The following is a 20,017-nucleotide window of genomic DNA, read 5'->3' as shown; positions in this document are numbered from 1 at the left end:
ATAGGTTGGGAAAATTCGGGTGCAAGATTCCTGAAGTGACAAGCTGCCAAACAGGATAATGGAGGCGTCTGCCTTATGCAATTGAGAGAGTGGAGGAGGAAACACTGGGAGTCTTTCAAAGGAAATGGGGGAGTAGTCTGGACAGAACTGCTCTATTCCTGGATGCCTCCAGCAGCCCAGCAGCCAGAATTTCTATGATTATTGCTTTTTTCTTCTTTTGCTCCCAGTTATATAATCCTGTTCTTTGTAAATGCAAAAAAAAAAAAAAAAAAGTTCAGTTCTGGTTTCATGGCAAAGGAGGTAATTGTTTATAGAGGCAATTAGCCACACATTCCATTTCCTACTCCTTTTCCTGCTCCAGGCAAATAGAGACCAATTGTTGTACCATGGATGGATGCTTGCAAGCTTTTAAGAACAGGGTGGGTTGCCGTTGAGTCGATTCTGACTCCTAGCAACACTACAGGACACAGTAGAACTGTCCTGTAGGATTTGGAGCAGTCTCTTAGGGATGTATTTACTAAGTAAAAGTGGTAACAGCTACTCTTAAGCGAGTGAATGGATTGAACACTGTAAATCTCTGGTACCGTGCTAAACTCCTTTTGTATTTTATGTCCTTAATCCAACAACACTTTTATGAAGTTATTACTGTCTCTATTTTCACAGATAAGGAAATTGAGGACGAGAGATTAAGAGTCTAGCCTAAAGTAACAGTCAATTAGATTTGTGTCCTCTTTATCTCTACAATTAAGTTCATAAGAGTTCAACTTATAATATGCAGAGCCAATTTCACTTTTCAGTGGGCCTAGGACTGCAGAAGAGACTTGACACTCACATCCTCTAGCTAGCACCTTCTCTTTCTGGATGCAAACATGTAGGAAACCAGGTTATAATCAGCAATTTCTTTGGAAAGCATAGATCAGAACAAGAGAAGTTATATGTTTTTTGCTTAATGACATGAAGGCACAATAAACCTATTTCCACAACAGAGATATACCTGCCAAATAGACACCAAACAGATTTGGTCTTTGGCCAAGACATCCTCTTTCCTGGACAATGTTTTCATGGGTCCTGCAAGCCTTCATTTTTATTTTTGCCATTTTTTTTTCTCTGTATAAGTTATTTGCTTACTAACACACACTCTCTCACAGTTTTTTATTACATGTGTAAATACTAAGTGAAATATTACCCCTGGCCCAGGAGCCATCCTGTGTCTTTATATTGACTTCAGTACATCTATTAAAAAATTACAATCTCTTATATTGATCCTGTAGCTTACACTTTCAGGAGTTAGTTTCTTCCTTTTTAACAAGCTCTCTGTGTCACACCTTAATATGATCCTCTGTGTTTCGCCTTTAGATTGTATGCTGATTGGCAAGCCCAGCAAACATAGAAAGGGGATCAGTGTGGCATGGCTTGTTCTCAGTAAGCTCAGGCTGATGCCTTGTGATTGTGGCATTCTATTCTATATACTCACAAAACATGTTGAATAATCTTTTCTAAATATTTGCAAGACATTCATGTCAAGAACTCCTATCTGTAATCTCCACAAATCTTCTCTTTTCCCTCTTTAAAAAAATCAGTAGCAGCATTTCTCTCAAGAGATGAAGAAATGGCTTCATTTCTACCAAGTAGTGACTAGGATCCGTGTGGAAAAAAATGAGCCCTATTTCTTGGCGCTGGTGGGTATGGAGTGTTCCTCTGGAAATCAAAGCCTCTTGTGATTTTTGGGGTGCTGAGAGATGAGAGGACAATTTAGGGACAATTCACTCATGTTTTTCCTTGTTCTGTAGACCTCTTCAGTTGGGCAGAACACCACAGATCTTTGGAAGAGTAAATCAAGGGTAAGAACCTCCGGGCAGGTCCTCAGCTTCTCTAAGTATGCATAAGTGGGCTACTTCTGCTGTTCAGTACCATATTTCCAGTTGGGGCCCATTAATTTTCTTGCAGCTGTTAGAAGACCTCTGCTAAAGTGATGGGACTGGTGTGTTCTCACCTCTTCTAACCGTGGATGGCACTTCCCAAAGAGGAGCTATTGTTAACCCTATGATCAAACCATCTTTGACTCCAGGAATGCCTTAATTCAGTGGTTCTTAACCACGAATACACATGAGAATTACCTTTGGAGCTTTAAACCACCACTATAATCAAGGAAGGAGCTCTGGTGGTGCAGTGGTTAAGAGCTCGGCTGCAAACCAAAAGGTAGGCAATTCGAATACATCAGCCTCCTTGGAATCCCTGTGAGGCAGTTCTACTCTGTCCTATGGGGTTGCTATGAGTCAGAATTGACTTGATGGTTGTTTTTTTACACCCAAGGAATAGATCCAGATATGCAAACACATTTTACATCTGCCACAATAATTATTGCTATCCTGTTTCTGTCACCCCAAAAGTTTGAGTGTAGGTAATTTTAAAAGTCAGGGGAGGCAACTCAATGGGAAATCTCATTTGGATTTTTGCTTCTGTATCTTGTGGATTTAAAGGCAAAGATGAGGCTTTACTCTCATCAGCTTGGAAGCTGAGGTATAAGACCATCATTAAAGAAATACCCATTATACCCATTGCTGTTGAGTCAATTCTGACTCATAGTGAGCCTATCGGACAGAGCAGAACTGCCCCATAGTGTTTCAAGATTGTAATCTTTATGAAGGCAGACTGCCACGTCTTTCTCCCACACAAAGATGTTTCTTTGTATTTCTTAAAACAAAAGGACAGCCCAGAAGGAGACATCTAGTCCTACTATAGACAGTCTTCGAGGAAGAAAACCTTAAGCAAGTAGTGCAGCTAGAAAGAACACGGTGGAACAAGCAAGACAGCACGTTCCCTCCTTTTCTCACTGTTCTGTGTTGGTGTTGTCTCTCAGTTAGGCTGCAAGTAAGAGCAAACCAAACGAAAATGCCTTAAACCACAATGAGGTTTCTTGTTTTCTTAAAAAGTCAGAGGTGGTTTCTGTAGTGCAACAATGTCATTAGGGCTGCTAGTTCTTTTTCTCTTTCCACTCTGCCTTCCTCAGTGTGTGGTTCTATCTTCCTAAGGCTTGCAAGCTGGTTACTACAGCTCCAAGGTTCACATCCTTACAGAACATGTCTCATGCAGGAAGGAAGGAGGAAAGAGGACATTTTTTACTCACATGGCTTTCTCTCTTGTCCAGGTAGAAAAAATTTCCACAGAATTCACCCCTAGCGGTTGACATCTCATTAGACGGGACTAAGTCAGCATGACTTGTTCATATGAGAAATAGAATGGCCACAATTGGTTTAGACCAATCAGATTCATTCCTTGGGGCATCTGAACGAGATTAACATTCTGATAGCGAGGAAGAAGGGGGAGACGGTGACTGTGAACAACCAACAGTGGTAGTCATATGCTTCTTTTGTCTTCTCTTTCTGATGTCTCATTTAGGATTTTACCTACTACATACCTGCTGATGTCTTTGAGATCTATATCTAGTTCTAACTTCTCCTGATTTCCAGACACATGATCATCAGCCTACCACACACCTGCACTTGGGTTTTTCCCAGTAGCTCAAATTACATGTCTAAAATGATACTTACCATGCTTCATCCTAGAACTGAGAACTCCACATTTCCACTGAAAATACTAAGGATGCCACTGCCCACCCAGTCTTCAATCTCAGGAAACTGAGGGTCACCTTGGACTACTCTTTCTTCATTATCCCCCACATTTAATTCCAAGTGCCCTTGATTTTAACTATTTACAACTCAACCTGTCTTGTATCCATGCTTTCTTCTCTTTTCCATGTAAATTGCCTTAATTCAGGTCCTTAGTATCTCTTGCCTAAAACTTTTGTAACTGTCTCCTAACTGGATTCCCTGCCACAGTCATCCCTCATGCTAATTTGTTCTCCATATAACCTGTCCTCCATTGTGATGTGTCTAAACATGAATGTAATAATTTCATTTCCTGACTTTTAACTCCTCCCCGGTTGACTTAAGGGCAGTCTCTTTAGAATAGAGGATCAGCTTTCCCAGGGCTGACCCTGCTTCTTTGTCCAGTCTTTTCTAGACCCATGCATGCTGCTTGCTCTCATGCTGTACTGAGCTACTTCTAGTTTTGGAATGCATCATGGAGTCCTAGCAGGAGGGAGAGAGGAAGATAATCATTAAAGGGGCATCACAGATCTGAAGGAGCTCTAGTTAGTGGGGAGAGTTGCAGGAGAAACACTATTTTTGCACAGGAAACCTTATTTTTCTTCTCTCAGATCCAGTTTCTTCAGGAAAAGTACCTTATGAAATCTGTTAGAGTGTAGAGGGCTGTGCTTTCTGAGTACTTCCAGTCCTACAGAATTCCTGTACAGTGGCTTCACCAGTAGTAGGAGGCTCTTCCAGCTAGCTTTTGCCTTAGGAAAAGCAGGTCTTTAGAGAATCATAGCTGGAGGAGCTGGGTGCTTGACAAGGCCTATGAGAGACTCCTGGGTAGATTTCTGGAACCTGCAGGCTGCTACATCTGAGCACAGCTCTCCCAAGGGCCTCTTATATGGTCCTGGTTTTGCTTACTGGGCTGGCCAGCCATACCTCATGTCAAGAGTTTCTGGTACCTTGAGTTTTTGGATTCCTAGGTGGTGCAGTGGCTAAGTGCTCAGCTGCTAACTGAAAGGTTGGTGGTTTGAACTGACCCAGTGGCTCTGTGGGTAAAAGACCTGGTGATCTGCTTATGTAAAGATTTGAGCCTAGAAAACCCCATGGGGCAGTTCTATTCTGTCCCATGGGGTCACTATGAGTCGAAAATTGACTCAACAGCACATCAACAACAACAGGAAACCCAGAGCTAGTCCTTTTTTTTTTTTTTTTTTTTTGTGACTCGATACAAATTTTTTTTTTATTGTGCTTGAGTTGAAAGTTCACAGAACTCAGCCAAGTTCTTGATGGGTGCATGGAGTTCAATCAGACATGAGAGATGGTAGGTTGTTGCAGCCCAGGGCTAGGGGATACAGAGACCCTTATCCATTTGGAAGTTGGATCCAGTAACTGTAGGCTTTTAATGTAGCTCTGTGTATGCGCATTTGTATGGCTATATCAACGCATGTATTGTACACGTGTAACATGAACTTTAAATGAATCCAGGAATATTGTTACTCTTAATGTCTTTTATGCAAAGAAAAGAGAAAAGCCATAAAATCTTGATTTGGCTTTGCAAAAGTAACAGTAATTATAGTTATTTATGTGACCTTTTTGATCACTTGTCCCTAACTACCACATAATAAAATAATGCAACACAATGAATAACTGTGTCAGATTTGTTGTACATTTTATTCAATTATGATTGATAATTGTGAATTAATTATTATTGCTGCTGATGATGTATCACTATGGGCTGATCACAATTTTTAGAACCTAGAAGGAACATTGATTACATCCCAGAAAAGAAAGTCTAGGAAACTATGATCCCCTTGTTGCCAAAGTTAAGTTCAACCCATTTTAAATAGTAGGACTTGATTACAGTTCTAATTGAATGAACCAAGAATGCCAAAGCATGGTTAAGGGCAGCAGAATGAGCAGATTGGTTCAATTATCAGCTCAAACAAAAGTTATTAGTTTTAATGTATTATCCTAATTAAAGAGCTTCCAGGTACTAGAATGCAGAGCTTTTTCAGCTATGAAAAAGTACAACTTGGACCAAAATGCCCTGATGTAACTAAACCACACACTCACTCAGTTATGGGCCTGGAAAACAGTCAGCTGTTGAGGCTGTCTGGTCACACTCAGACAAGGAACTGCCATAAATATAACAATATGTTATAATAATCTTAAAATATATTTATAAATACATATATATGTGAGTATATATAGATAAATAATAATTTAAAATAACATTTCATACTTTGCCTTCTTCCTGAGGCTTAGCTTCAAAAAGTGTTTTATCAAAATGACTCCACCAATTGGCATAAAAAACTGTTGAGGCAGAAAGAATACATGTATTCCCTTCATTTTGAAGATGAAAAAACACAGGTCCCAGAAACTTGTGCTATTTGAGTAAGGGCCTGCCAGCAACTTAAAAGCAGAAGACAAACAGTTGGAATGAAATCTTGGGTCTGTAGGTTTTCATTCCAACTGCATCTGTTTGTATTTTATAGTTTTCTTATGCCTTAGTTAACCCATCTGTAATATGGGTAGAGTCTTTTTGGTAGCCATGGTCAGTAGCCCTGGTCCTCCCATTATGAAGAATAATAATTAAAATGATTAGTACTCTGCAAAGTACAGGGTGTTCTTTAAATAACAAACAACAATGTAGTACGTTAGTGTTGGTTCCACTAGACCTTGCTGCTTCTCTTACAAAGAGGGTAAACATTCATTTAGAATTGCAAAGGCTCAGCCGTGCTCCACAAATGGTAAGAGTAAAGGACGTATGTACATGGTACACACAGGCTGTCACCATTTCATGGTATGCAGACTGCAGAGTCTAGTTATCCCATATCTTGAAGTCAATGGTAGAGGGTTGCCCTCTTGCCAGGTGTACACGTTCTTCATTCTTTGTGGCAATAAACAACTCTGGATGGGCCATTGATCTGAAGTAGTGCATAATACCATGGTTTTCCCACAGGAAGAGGAGGTTGGTCTCATCTATGATGACTTTGGGTGTCTCAGGCATCTCCTGTGATAAGGAGAACAGAGCTCTGTTAGAAAATAAGAAGATGCTAGAAAAAGAACTGAAGCTCCATCCCTTGGCATTTGGTCTTCATGAAAAACACAGTACTCCAGGACTATGACTTTGTAATATGATGATATAGGCCCTTCATTCATTTGTTCATTCAACAAGCATTAATTACACACCTTTTAGATATGTGGCCAGTCTATTAATAATAGTTGACGTTCTTAGTTAACTGAAAAGAAATCCAAATTAGTCTTTGGATTGCTAACAACACTTATGTCTCACTGTATCCTGACAGGTAGTGGGGGAACAATTTTCTCATCCTGCCTTCAACATAGGCATAAGGCAAATCAGAGCAATGGTGAAAGACTTCTAAACATGTTGGCCTCTAAGCATACAAATCTCACTTTTGGCAAACAATTTTGATGACATTTACCTTGGCATATAAGTCAACAACTGAAGGTTTAAAGAAAAAACACAAAAAACTTCCCAGATATATCAATAACTGCATGCTTTGAATGTAAGTTCTAGGCAATTGTGATCTTTTTAGATGGTACTGTTCTTGTCAGTATGAATAGAGTCTAACAATACATGTATGGAAAAATTTCAAATTCCGACTTGAGATGCTTCTTCCTTAATCTTTTTAATCTACAGCATGTAAATATCCTTTTAAGGTTTTCTTAGAGTTTTCAGTGACAACGAAGATTTTATATCCCTAAGCTATTCCTCCCCTAGTTTTTCCCATCTCAGTAAATGGACTTTCCCTCTTTCTCCTGTTGGTTCTATCTCCAAAATATAACCCAGTTCTGTCTACTTTTCCTCCCCTTTCTTTCTCTCCCCACCCCCATGACTGCTGTTAGAACCTCCTAATTGGGCTTTCTGCTTTCCCTGTTGCCCTTGTTCTGATTGCTTCTCCGTTTTAGACAATATAGAAAGGTCATGACATGATTTTGTTTGAAAGGTTTTAATGTCTTTTCATTGCACCTCAAACGAAATCCAAATGAGAGGCCCTGCAAACACTAACCAAACCAAAAACCCATTGCTGTTGAGTCAATTTTGACTCATAGCAACCCTACAGGGTCAGAGTAGAACTGCTCTTCTTTCTCCTCACAATGTCCAGATCTAAGAGTCTTCCTTCACCTCTTTGAAGCTGGCCTTTAAGCTCTAGGACCTGTTGGGTGCAGATCGATTTGTGCTCCCTTGCCTGGTGTGCTCCCTCCCTTCAGCAGCTCTCATCTCCGAAGGAGCTCTGCTCTTGCCATTCTACCTAAACGGCGCTCTTCCATTTTCCTCTATCTCAGCACCCTGTTCATTTTCTTTACAGCACTCTGCACTTTTTGTTGGTTTTCTACTGTCTGTGTCCCCCCAGAAGACTAAGTTCTATAAGGCTAGGGACTTTGGCTTGCAATTGTCTACATAGCCATTAGTGCTATGTCTGAAAAGTAGAAGGCTCTCAATAAATAACGTTTGTTGAATGAATTCATGAATGACGCTACTACCCTACTCTGTAGACATTACTTCCGCACTTGATCCAGGTAGAGAAACAAATACACCCATATAGATCTTAATTAGCTAAGGTGACACTTAGATGGAGAAAACACCTAAGGCAATAGTAGGCTTGTGTGTGTCTATGTTTGAAGAGGAAAGAGACTGTGGCAATGGAAATGCGGCTAGGATGAGGGATAGTGCTGGTAATAATAAAGAAGGAGGGGAACTGGAGTCAGAAGGCCAGAGTGTTCGTTCCTAACTTTTTGCCGTGCAACAACTGGCAGGTGATTTATCCTCTGGGATCTCATTTGGCTTTCTTGGAGGCAGGCCTCTTGTCCTCAATGCCTTGTACCATGTATGTTAGATAGTAGGCATTGGTAAACATTGATTGAATAAATGGATGCCCAGGGATGGAAGGTGAATAGGATCAGGTAGGGAAAGGAAAAAGGAGGAAGAAGGTGATTGATCTCTTATTGACTCTTGCCGCCTCCATTTTACTTTCTCATAGATCCTGCCTCGGATTGCCTCTGGGGATAGGTGAGCAGTAGGGTGCAGGGGTGGCAGGTGAGGATTGTGAAAGAGAGGAAAGAGGACAGTGCCATCCTGCTAGGGTTGTCTGCCTACTGGCAGTGGCATTGCTAGGAGTTACCAGTGTGGTAACTCATGGTGTCACCCCCCACCACCATGGACTTCCTCCTGTACCAGACCATACAGAATCCTTAGTAGTGTCTTTGTACTAATGTTACTGGTAAATCATATTTCCAGTACATCACTCCTTCTTTTCCTTTAATGAAATAGAAACTTCATTCTCAAAAAAGTTATTGATATAGGTTCGCAAATACTAATTACCACAATATTGTAGCTAAAACACCAGAAAATTTGACAAAAGCAGCAACTATAAAAACACCAGCAACAATGAAAACAACAGCGTGTGCTTTTAGCACGTGCAGATGAAACCACTTGATCTGAAGTATCATTGTCATTGGGTAATAATGACAGCTCTGACCGGAGAGCATTAGAAGGTTCAAAAAGTAAATTAGTATTGAGCTTTAACCTTGTAGTTGTATTGATGCATGTAAGCTGGGCTTGCAAAAAATGTTTTTGTGGTTTAACTACAGGGATATTTTTATAGACAGTCTTTTTGTTGTCACCCCTCTGACAGTGTCACCAGGTGCAGTCTGCACTCCCTGCACCCCTCTAGTGACCCCAACGCCCACTGGGATCATTTACAAATGCATGCAATGTAAATAAGGGTAAGTTTGAAGCAGAGGACAACTGACCTTCAGCAACAGCGGTTCACCTTCGTCTTGGGCACTCACAAATAGTCGAGTTTTTGAGATTCTTAGAGTCACGGGAATGTTAAAACCATCTGCTGGTTTATAAGCACCTATGTCAAATTTCACTGGCAGAGAGAAGAGCCAAAAATAAAGTAAATCTATTGCATTTGCATAAAATGAAATGTTTATGTAGATACCGTGTGTCAGTGGTTAGGTCCCCAACTTTGGGGTAAGTTCCTCGAGGTCATTTTAGAAATTTTATGCATTTTTATGCACTCAGAATTTTCTATGTTGAACGAATTCTCGCAGGATGAATAAGAATTTCTTCAATGTCTTCGAACTGTTTTGGTAGGATAAGACCCTGCAATTTAGGTCATGAGTTCAAAATGACCTAAAATGCAGAGGTTTAGGGAGGCTGAGACACTCAGATGTTACTAGTAATACTGAAAAAGTAGTTCAGTTTTCCCTAAAGAACATTGTTTAATAAGAACTATAAAATTATTTATGTCTGTGGACCCAGGAATTCCACTTTGGCATATGCTCCAAAAAAAAATACACTCAAAAGGGGAAAAAATACAAAGATAATTGCAGCAGAGCTACTTAGACCAAACCCAAGGGACCAGCATGGTGACTTGATGGAATACTGTAGTGTCATTAAAAATGATAAGTACGTATACTACGTCAAAATGTGGGAATCTGGTGTGAAATGATACGAAGTAGGAAAATAGAACACAAAGTAATCTGTAATGTCATAGAATAAAAAGAATATTAGCTATAGTGTGTCCAATCAAAAAGAGCTCTGCTTGTTTATTGCACAGTTGCCTCTTTGGGTCTGTGAAAATAATTTATATACTAATGACATGTCCTGAAGCTAAAATATGTCCACCGTGGTAAATGGATCTGTATGACAAAAATTTCTACATACCCCATCTCAGCCTTCAGACCATATTTGCAGCTAATTGCTGGTGTTGCCTTACAATTATGTAACCAAAGATAAAAATGATTTTTCTAATTTAGTGCTATTTGTAAGTTTGACCAGCAGAATTTCCGTTGAGGAATGATTACTCCTTGTTGGTCTCTGGGTAAATCTGAGTAAGTCTTGTAATATTTCTGAGACTCAGGTTCTTCATCTTTAAAATCAGAGAGATCCAAATGAGATAGTGTATCAGCAAGCTTTGTATTCCACTAAGTGCTCTCAGAGACAGGCAACACCTCATGTGGAGTTTCCAGATTTTGCTAAAACTCCTGTCCCTGCCTGGGAGTTTTACCAGGGGTTATGGGTTTCATCGGATTCTAGAATTAAACAAAGCCAGGAATCTAGAGAGGTTTATTCTTTGAGAGTAGAAATCTGAAAGAAGTAAAGAAATAAGAGGCAGGGGAACAACAGAGCTGGCCATTTACCTGCATTGTCCAGGTTATTTAAAGCAGCAGCCTTGAGGTATGGACCTGTTGGGTCTCGAATTAAACTTTGAGCAAGGATGTCGTTCAGGATGCACTGGCTTTTGATGGTCTTTGTAAAGCCGTATTTCACTTTGTTCTGGAAGGTGGAAAATGCTGATTTGCTCTCGATGATTTCTAAAACCATTACCACAAGCTCAGATTAATGTCTAGGTGCAAACATAGATGATGTATATACCCTCATGTAATTGCAGAAAGTAGCTGGGGGAGGGATATTAGGAATATTCCCGTCCAGGTGGGAAACTGTTAGAGAAGTGAAACTACCCAGGCAGCAGTAGAAGTGGTTTTTAAGCTTTGATTCCTCAGGCAATCATCTCCCCCTCGCCCCCATCCCCCCCCAAAATTATTTGTGAAACTCCCTTATTTTTGCTTGTTGGGAGGTTTCTAAGTAACCGGGAAGACTAGAGGTATTCCGCATCTATATTTTCAAATGAATGTACTCAGAAAAAAAAGAAAAGAATTGATTAAGAATTGTATATGCCATTGAGGGTGCAGGTCTAAATGTCTATTACTTTTCTAGAAAGTGGTATGTATCAATAGCTTCACAAATCCTCAGAGCTCTGAGTAATTCCACTTCTGGGAATCTCTTCCTAGGAAACAAATGCTGATGGAAATGAAGGTTTGTTGATACAAATGTTCATCGCCACGTCACTTACACTGCTGAAAAATTGGCACTCCAAAATGTCCTTGACACGTTGCTACGTGAAAAGGGCCAGATATAAAATTGTATATGGTGTGATCCTAATAACAAACACGTTTGTTTATGTATGTGTATGTGTATAGAAAATACTTTAAGGAAGTATACCATAGTGTTGGCAGTGGTAAACTCTTGAGTGGTAGTATGAGTGATTTTGATTTTTTTAAAAAAATATTTTCTTGCATTTTTCAACTTCCTAGGTGTACATGCATTTTTGTTCAGATGTTATCTTAAAAACAGGAATAATGGGTTTATGTTACATGTGGAGGCTTGTACAGTAAAGGCATGAGAGAAAAATCATTTTTTTTTTTTAAGTCAGGTAGAACTGAATTTGATTTGGAACTCTCCCACTTACAGGCTGCATGTCTTTGGGCAGGTCACTTATCTCGCCGAGCTTACTTTTCTCACATGTCAAATGAGAATGTAGGGTTATTGTGAGGTTTATATATAATTCAGGCATTAATAAATTAATGTAGTATTGGTGGTATTAATAGAAGTATTAACTGTAGTAGTAGTAATAACAACAAAGGAATAATTGCGATAATAATAGCTGACATTTTTTGGGTGCTTACCAGGAAAACCTGTTGGCACAGTGGTTAAGAACTATGGCTGCTAACTAAAAGGTCGGCAGTTCAAATCCACCAGGTGCTCCTTGGAAACCCTATGGGGCAGTTCTACTCTGTCCTATAGAGTTGCTATGAGTTGGAATCGACTCAGTGGCAATGGGTTTGGTTTGGTTTTTTTGGGTACTATGCACCAGGCATTATTCTAGTCCAGGAGCTGGGGGGTGTTCACTCATTTAATCTTCATGATAATACAGTGAGGTAAAAACTCTGATTATCTCCATTTTACAGTAGAGAAAGGTTTAATAACTTGGCCACGGAAGCATAACTAGTGAATGGAGGAACATAGCTTGTAAGTGGTCACCCACTAACAGTATATAGTTACTTTTCCCTCTGAAAGGCTAAAAGTCACACGAGCTTTATAATACGATCAGTAAATGAGCCTGTGGGCAAGTATTCTACACTCAGGTCACTGCTGCTGTCTCTGCTTTAGAGAAGGAGAAAAATTAATTTTCCTTCCTTATGTTACTGGACTAAGGTCTGGTTGCCCTTCTGCTACTCTAAGTTTTATTTTCCTTAATACTCTATTGTCCCTATTTATTTAAAAATGGACATGATTGGCTTGACCTCTTACCTTCTTCTGGATCATTGGCAATGGCCTCCAGGTCTTCATCAGTGATGGGCTGATTTAAACTTAGTCGTCTTTTCTTCAGAATCTTCCCTGTGGCTGACACCACTGCCACACTCTCCTTGAAGGCAGGTTTGGCTATCTTAGAGGTTTCAGAGGTACTCAGTGACATAAATTTATCCATGCAGACCTCCTGAAGTGGGCCATAGTTTGCATCATAGAAGGATTTCTGTAAAGAAGAAAATGGATACTGAGAGGCTGCCATGGCTGTGGAACGAATGACACACTTTTCAGTAGGAATCTTGTCCAACTGACTTAGTGAGAAGGGTCTCCATTTTGGTCTTGGGTAACCTATGTTTCATCAGTCTTCTCCTGCTCCTTCCCTCCCTCCTACCTTCCTTGCTTTTCTCTTTCTTCCTCCCTTCCCTCCTTGCTTCCCTCCCTTTCTTTCTTCTAGGATGTCCCTAAAAGGATGTGATCTCTTGGGCGAGACTTTGTCATCCATGTGCAAGGACTCACAACTGAGATATTGTAATAAAACAGGTTAACAAGCGATCTTCGTGAGTGGTAGTCTTCAAATTGGTTCCTGCTCAGGAGGTTATGGTAATCTCTGCTTGACCTCTGCTTTAGAAATGGTCCTCTGAGAACAGCTTTGGCAGTCGGTACCAGAGATACACACGGCAGAACTTATCCCACCTACTTGTGGACGCCAGGTGAGTGGCTGCAGATTTCTCACTTTCAATTGGTCTGCTTCTTCTACTTCATGGGCTATTATGTTTGGAGGGCTCTACCTAACCTCACTTTAGGAGACAGACACCTAGTGAAGTGACCTGAAGGGGCTGCTTCAGGATGGCATAACTGATGTTCTGATGAAGCCTGACCCAGGAGGCTGTGGTCCTTGTGGCTTCAGGAAAGTTCTGCTCTGTTCTGGGCAAGGTGGTGAGCATGAGGAATGCCATTAACTGTTAGTTTAGAGAGGCAGCTGCTCTCACTTGTAATGAAGAAATGCAAGTTTCTGGACCTTTACTGGATGTAAAACAAAAGTATCGACGGCCCAAGTCATTATTCTCTCCTGGTGAGAAACTACTGTATAAAAATACCAGTGCCCTAGGAGTTGCAATCATTTGCTTACCTGAATCAGAGAGAGGGTGTCATTGTTGGAACTGTATTCTTCATTTTCACTGTCAAAACAAGATGATGAGAATGTAATTCTGTTTATTTCCCTACAGTCACTGGGCAACTTATTTTAATGACCACATTAGCTTTGGGTAACACACACACATGGCCATTACTGTCATCTTTGAAAATTAAAGGACTTCTAGACACACACATACATACAGTAATTCATTCCGTACTAATTTGCAGTTAGGAATAATCAGGACAGGGCTTGGACTTTACCTGTGCTTCATCTATAAAAACTGGGTTTGGCTAACAAATTAAAGAGTTTTTATTGAACTTCAGGAAAAAATGTTAAGTTCCTCAAGAGAAAAGAAAAACTTTTGAAACATCTCCATTTTTTTAAACCAAATGTTTAATCATATGTTGCACATTGTTTTCCTGGGTTCTACAAAGTAGATTTAATAATTTATATTTGGCAAAATATTCAGGTAGCATTTTGATAGGCGAGTTTGTATTAGTGTATGTTATAGGTAGTGAGAATGCCATACGTGTTTAAAATGTTCTGTAATTTCAATTTTTTATTTATTTATCTTTCTCCTATGTCTGAATGAAGTTTGAGTGTGTGTGTGCATTCACAAGCTCAAATTGCTGTGTAGCCAACTCCTGATCCTGATTGGGATAAGAAGTTTGCATGAGAATGGCTTCTTTCTCATCCATGAAAACCCATTACTGTATCAGGGCATTGAGGTCAATTGGGGCTGTGCTTAAGTAAAAAAAAAAAAAAAAAGTAGATGTTGAAATTCGTGTAGAACTCAGTAGACTTCAAAAATCATTTTTCTAAAATGACTGTCTCCCTGTCAGTGCAATCTCAGTTTAACACGCTGGATGCTTGATTTCCCTGAGTCTTCAGCTGAACTTGCACAGAATTCAGAAGTAGTGTTCTCCACACTCTCTGCTGGTCTGACCCCATGTTGGTCACCGTAACTCCTAGCGGGATTCTAATGAGACTTGATCCCTTTGTTAAATCACAAGAGATAGAATCTATTTCTTACCTGTAACAGTCCTTCAGGTCTTCAAACAGGTCAGGAACTTTGGCCATCTTGATTTTCTGCAACAGAGAACACTGGCTGTCGGCTCAGCCAACCTTTGAATCAGATGGAGCCAACTCCACTCTATGTTTCTTGGGAGACTTGACTGAATTGACTTAGCCCACACTCAGCATTTCCCCTATTCTTCTTGTTCACTCTCTCGCTCTGTTTTTATTTATACCTACCTCCTTCACTGGACTGTAGCCTTTTTAGAATCTGTTTTATTTATCTTGGTATCCCTTACATGCCCAGCCCAATGCACTGCACATAGCAGGCATCGAGGGAACTAAAAGTCACCAGAATGAGATATTTATCTTACACAGATGTAAGAGAAAGACAGGTGGAAATTTCCAGCTCTTTTCCTGATAATTTTTGGTAGAGAAATTTCCTTCAGAGGGAAGGCTCAGATGTGCCCACCAACGCCCTCATAAGAAGCCAATTCCTCTGTCCCTGAGGTTCCCCAGCAGAATGAGAGATTTTCTGAGATCTGACTGTGATTCTCGCTCACATCCCAAACCAGGGAGGGACAAGAAAGGAAGAGAGAGGTTATTGCTTCATAGAAGGCAGTATGAGAGACAGCAGCCAAGAAGAAAAACAAAAAATATTTAAAAAGAGAAACATGTGATAAGGACGATACCTTTGCTGACTGGAGCGCCAATGAAGTGATTCCTTCTCTGCCAGGAGAACTAAGACCGAGTCAGGCTGCTTCGCCTTTTGTAATTGTCTTGTCTTAAGTAGGTGTGGCAATGACTACGTCACCAGGGAATTTACAGGAGAGAATTCTTTTTGAATCAACTTGATACTGGCTAAAATAAGACAGATTGTATAGTTGATGGTATTGTCAAATTATTTGCAGAGATCCCAGGACTTTTTTTTTATTCACTAGGCTTATTGACTTATTGCTTTGCTCTATACAATTATAAACATGCAGTCTTAGAAAAAGGGAAGAAGAGCAGAAAACGTATTAAGCTTCTAAAAATATGCAGTGAGGGGAGGAAGTTACAGTGGTTAGCGTTGGAGAGGGCTTAGTAGCTGTAGTGGGTGTCTTGGCTTCATTTGTTTATTGTGCGCAGGCTGCAAGGGAACTGATGACACATCTTTCTTGGAGAGAGGTTTGCTTAAATAAGACATAAATCACTCTGAGCAGGAGGTGATGATCTCCTGGTTAGGCAGAATAGAGAAGTGATATTTGACCACAAAAGTTTTAATCCTTTGCTCCTCTGAATACTGTCAACTCATTTCTGACAGAGGTGACAGAGAACTCCCTGCCCTAGCCATGTCTCAGCAAAGCAGGCCTCTGCCAGAACCCAAAGAGAAGCCTGGGCTTCTCCAGGATCAACCCATGGTGTGTAAGGGTAGCTGCACCCTTGGGGAGGAGTGGGTAAGACCCTGGGCAGAGACCAGTGGCTGGGGTCTCAGCAGCAGTATCTTACAAGTCTGCAGTGCAGCCAACAGGACATCCTCGGGGAACTGGGGGACTCAGGGACCTCAAAAGGAGGCTGAGGGAGGTTACATCAGTGATGTCTCATTGTTACTATTAAAGGCTTTTTGGTATCCTGAGGCCAGCCCAGTTCAGGTGATACAACACCAGGCTGCTTAGCAGATGAATGTTTCAGGTTTCTTAGTGGGAGTTTGAACCACACAAATTTAAGTAAAGTAAATGGATGGAAGAAAAGGGCAGAGGAGAGAAAAAGCAGAGAGAGAAAGGTGAGGCCTTTGATACATATGGTATAAAACATGATATAAAAAGGCAAAAAAATCACAGAACTGGAAGTGGGGTGGTTTGTGCGAGTTTGGTAAACTCTCTGGGACTGTTTAACTGAGAATATTGGACTTGGTTAGATGATCAATCAGGTCTATTATAACTGCAAAAATCTTTGATTCTGTTGCTTACTCTCTCAGTAGCCCAGTTCCTCCTGGTTGTAGACTTGGTGTTGTAATAGTTATAAACAAGAGCCACAGAAACAACTGGCACCCTGGAAGAAGGTACTCTAAATGTAGGACCAAGTTGAGACAGAGTTTGGGTGTCTTTGGATTGACCCTTGGGTGAACAAGGATGACAGTCAACTCTTCACATTTAGTTCCCCTTCAGGCAATACAGAAATGTTAATCCTAGTCACCCGCTCTGCCTCTGGTGCATCTTGTTAGGACTATTATTAAGAAACAATTTCAAAGCACATTGTGAATGTGGGCTGCTACACAAATAATGACACTAATGATGGCTCCAGTTGTAACGCCTTGGTTCACTGAAGAGGATATAGTTCTTAGGAAAATATGAGCTTGAAAACTTCAACAGGGAGAAAAATTCCAGTTGAAGGTCATTATTGAATCCCTGAAGGCATTTATTTAGCCCGTGGGAGCAAAGCATACCACCTTTTTGGTAATCCAGGAAATCACCCTTGCTTCCACCATCAGCAGCAACGCCCGTCCTGGCCTTTGTCGCTCCTCCACTGTAAAGAAATCCCCAAAAGTGGTTGTTGAGTTTCTCAAAAAGAGTTTAGTTTTCTCTAGACGGCTAACTCAGGTTGGGGTGTCTCCCAACATTTTCCTTCACTTGACCTCCTTGGACTTGGTTTTTCAAGGAAAAACAAGGTGGATAAAGTTCAGGGTGGGAGAGGCCCTTGCTTTGTTTTTGGGAGCCTCGTTTGCACGAGGGTGAAGGAGGCTGACCTGTAAGTAACCTTGCTTACCTCTAAGACCACGTCTTTCTAAGGAGTGGAGAGAAGAATACACTTGGTGTATCTCTAATGGAGTCTAGGATATGTAGGGGGTGGGCTGTCCTATGACAGGAGCTCTCAGTGTCTTCATGTACATACTTCTTGGCTCTCAGGAGGCCACGAAAAGCCCTTCTTGAGTTATTTTTACAAAAATCATTCAGAAAAAATTATTGTGCACTTATTCCATGCCAGGCATTTTGTTAGGCACCGGTGTTTTTCTTTCATGATTCAAAAAATTAGGTATGCAAGATGAGATGATGGATGTTGGCAAGTTAGTGGATATGCTTTACCAGGTGAGAGATGGTACGTCCAAAGAATCATGATGATGCTTTTCATTTGAAACTGCTTTAGAGTTCACAAAGAGCTCTTAACTGCTATGCCTTACTGACTTCTCATTGCATCCGTAAGAGGTAGCTATTATTATCCATTTTTCTTTGCTGAGGACCCTTGAACAGGTTAAGTGACTAATCTAAGATCACAAAACTGACAGAACCAGTACTTGAACTCTGGTTTCTGAGTCTCTTCTCACCACCAATACCAAGTGACAGGGCCGAAACAGATCATTCTTAAGGTCTTTCCCACCTCAAACACTCTATTTGGTGATTTTGGACTCTTGTTAAAAAAAAAAAAAAGATAAAAAAAGAGAAGATTTGAAATATATTTCCCTCTCTTCCCTAATCTCATTTTGTTCTGTGACATACAGGAACAGGAGGAAGGTATTGAGCACATGGTCAGGAGTGGAGCCTGGATGGGAACCCCAGTCTTGTTCTTGCCATTGTACCAGGAAGACAGGAAATGCTTGTAAACATTTTTAGACCAACTTTAGAATCATTGCATATGATTGAATCTAACAGAATCACTTGAATGCAGAGAGAAACAAGACTTTTCTCTGTGAATTTCCAGGACATGCATTCATTAATTTTTGGGCGGTATAAAGCCTCTTCAGAGGAATAAACAATGCATAAGCCATTGCTTGCAGAGACAATTGGGCCTTTAGTCTCAACTCATGCCCTATTTAATTATAATCTGCTTTTAAATTCTATGATGGTGAAGGGGAGGGAGGAAAGGGCACAACATCGTCTACTGTGTTCCAGGTGCTGTAATACATTATCTCATTTAATCCTCTGATCCTACCTGTGAGGTAGGTGTTCTTATCACATTTTATAGATGAGGATATCGAGGTTCAGAGAGATTAAGCAATCTGCCCAGGATCACAAAGTTATCAAATTGCTGAAATGGGTCTCAGACACCAGAGCTAGTATGCAGTCAACCAAACAGGAGGCCTTCTCTTTTCCTTAGTGTAGCCTCTTCCTTTCCTTTGTTCCCTTAAATTAATGTTTAATTCTTCTGCCTTCTGTTGTTAGTCTATTGAAGGATCTAGAATTATATTTTAGAGAAGGACGCACCTCAGATACCATCAAGTTCAAATTCTTAAAAAAGAGGAAATAGTCTCAGAGGGAGGACGTATTACCCCATGGTCACATGAAGAATTCATATGAGAGCAAGAACTAAAATTGAAGCTCACTATTTCTTGACTTCTAGTTCAAAATATCCTATTACCTACTAACACTGGCTCTTCAGTGAACAGAGGAAAAGTGAAGATATAATCTCTTCTAAAAAAAAATTTTTTTTTTTTAATATGGCTCCTCACCTGTAAATAAAAAAGGAATTAAAAAGAATGAAACCCCATCAAGTAAGCAAAACCAGCTATGGTTCCTGTTTTCATGGAAGCTGACAGTGAAGACATTAATCAATAATCTCCCCAAACAGTATGTATGGACAAGCAAATACAGTAAGTCATGTCACAGAGGAGCTGGTCTTAGACTGGGAATGGATAGTACAATGGGAGGGAAGAGGGAATATTCCAGGCTGAGCAAAGGTTATGGGGATCAAAGAAGTGAAAGTACACCATTGAGGCTGCAGCAGGGGGTGAGAGGAGGTGGCAAGATAAGGATGGAGAGGAAGGCAAGCACCAGACAGGCAGGGCCTCGTGTAGGCCCAGCTAAGGTCTTTATCCAAAGTTTAATGGGACCGCACATAACAACAAGAACAACCACAAGGGTTGTACGTATGGGTGACATAAGCAGCTTTGTACTTTTAAAAGATCGCTCTTGTGCGTGAAAACAATTTCTAGATTGTAAAGCAGTAGACGAAGGATAGGAATTACACGGAGTGAAGAGAATGTATTCACAAAGCGTACATGAAAACTGGCCTTGCTCTCTTCACTGTGGCTTGTGTACCAGAGGCAGCAAGTGCTCTGGGAGCTCGAAGAGCAGAGGGCTGCCTTGGCTGGGAGCAGGTGGCGAAGTTCACGTCAGTTGAAGCCTGCTATTCAGTCAGCAAATCCCCAGTGAGCAGTGTTTCCTTCTCCTATCT

At 40.6% G+C, this 20,017-nt stretch overlaps 1 protein-coding gene across 2 annotated transcripts; it reads right to left on the bottom strand.

Moving 5' to 3' along the window:
- Nucleotides 1-5,248: 5,248 nt before the first annotated feature.
- On the bottom strand, nucleotides 5,249-15,717 carry IL1A (interleukin 1 alpha). Of its 2 annotated transcripts, XM_023557028.2 has the most exons (7): nucleotides 15,562-15,717; nucleotides 14,889-14,944; nucleotides 13,850-13,898; nucleotides 12,724-12,946; nucleotides 10,773-10,946; nucleotides 9,375-9,496; nucleotides 5,249-6,609 (listed from the first exon to the last, which is right to left on the bottom strand). In XM_023557028.2, the coding sequence occupies exons 2-7, from the start codon at nucleotides 14,933-14,935 to the stop codon at nucleotides 6,418-6,420; spliced, it is 807 nt and encodes a 268-aa protein (XP_023412796.1). In that variant the 5' UTR covers nucleotides 14,936-14,944; nucleotides 15,562-15,717; the 3' UTR covers nucleotides 5,249-6,417. The 2 variants fall into 2 exon arrangements, with proteins under 2 accessions (XP_023412796.1, XP_003417445.1); XM_003417397.2 differs by lacking the exon at nucleotides 15,562-15,717 and having other exon boundaries at nucleotides 14,889-15,555.
- Nucleotides 15,718-20,017: the final 4,300 nt, after the last annotated feature.

The sequence above is a fragment of the Loxodonta africana genome, chromosome 15 (assembly GCF_030014295.1).
Source record: "Loxodonta africana isolate mLoxAfr1 chromosome 15, mLoxAfr1.hap2, whole genome shotgun sequence".
NCBI lineage: Eukaryota > Metazoa > Chordata > Mammalia > Proboscidea > Elephantidae > Loxodonta > Loxodonta africana.
Note: the sequence above shows the minus strand (reverse complement) of the source record. Positions and strands in the feature narration are given on the sequence as shown.

What these genes read in the sequence shown, in the direction of transcription:
- IL1A (XM_023557028.2), bottom strand. Translation starts at nt 14,935, where the DNA reads ATGGCCAAAGTTCCTGACCTGTTTGAAGACCTGAAGGACTGTTACAG. An exon ending in TGCCAATGATCCAGAAGAAG is followed by an intron (nt 10,947 to 12,723) that starts GTAAGAGGTCAA and finishes TAATGGTTTTAG; the next exon opens with AAATCATCGAGAGCAAATCA. An exon ending in GTGAACCGCTGTTGCTGAAG is followed by an intron (nt 6,610 to 9,374) that starts GTCAGTTGTCCT and finishes TCCTTATCACAG; the next exon opens with GAGATGCCTGAGACACCCAA.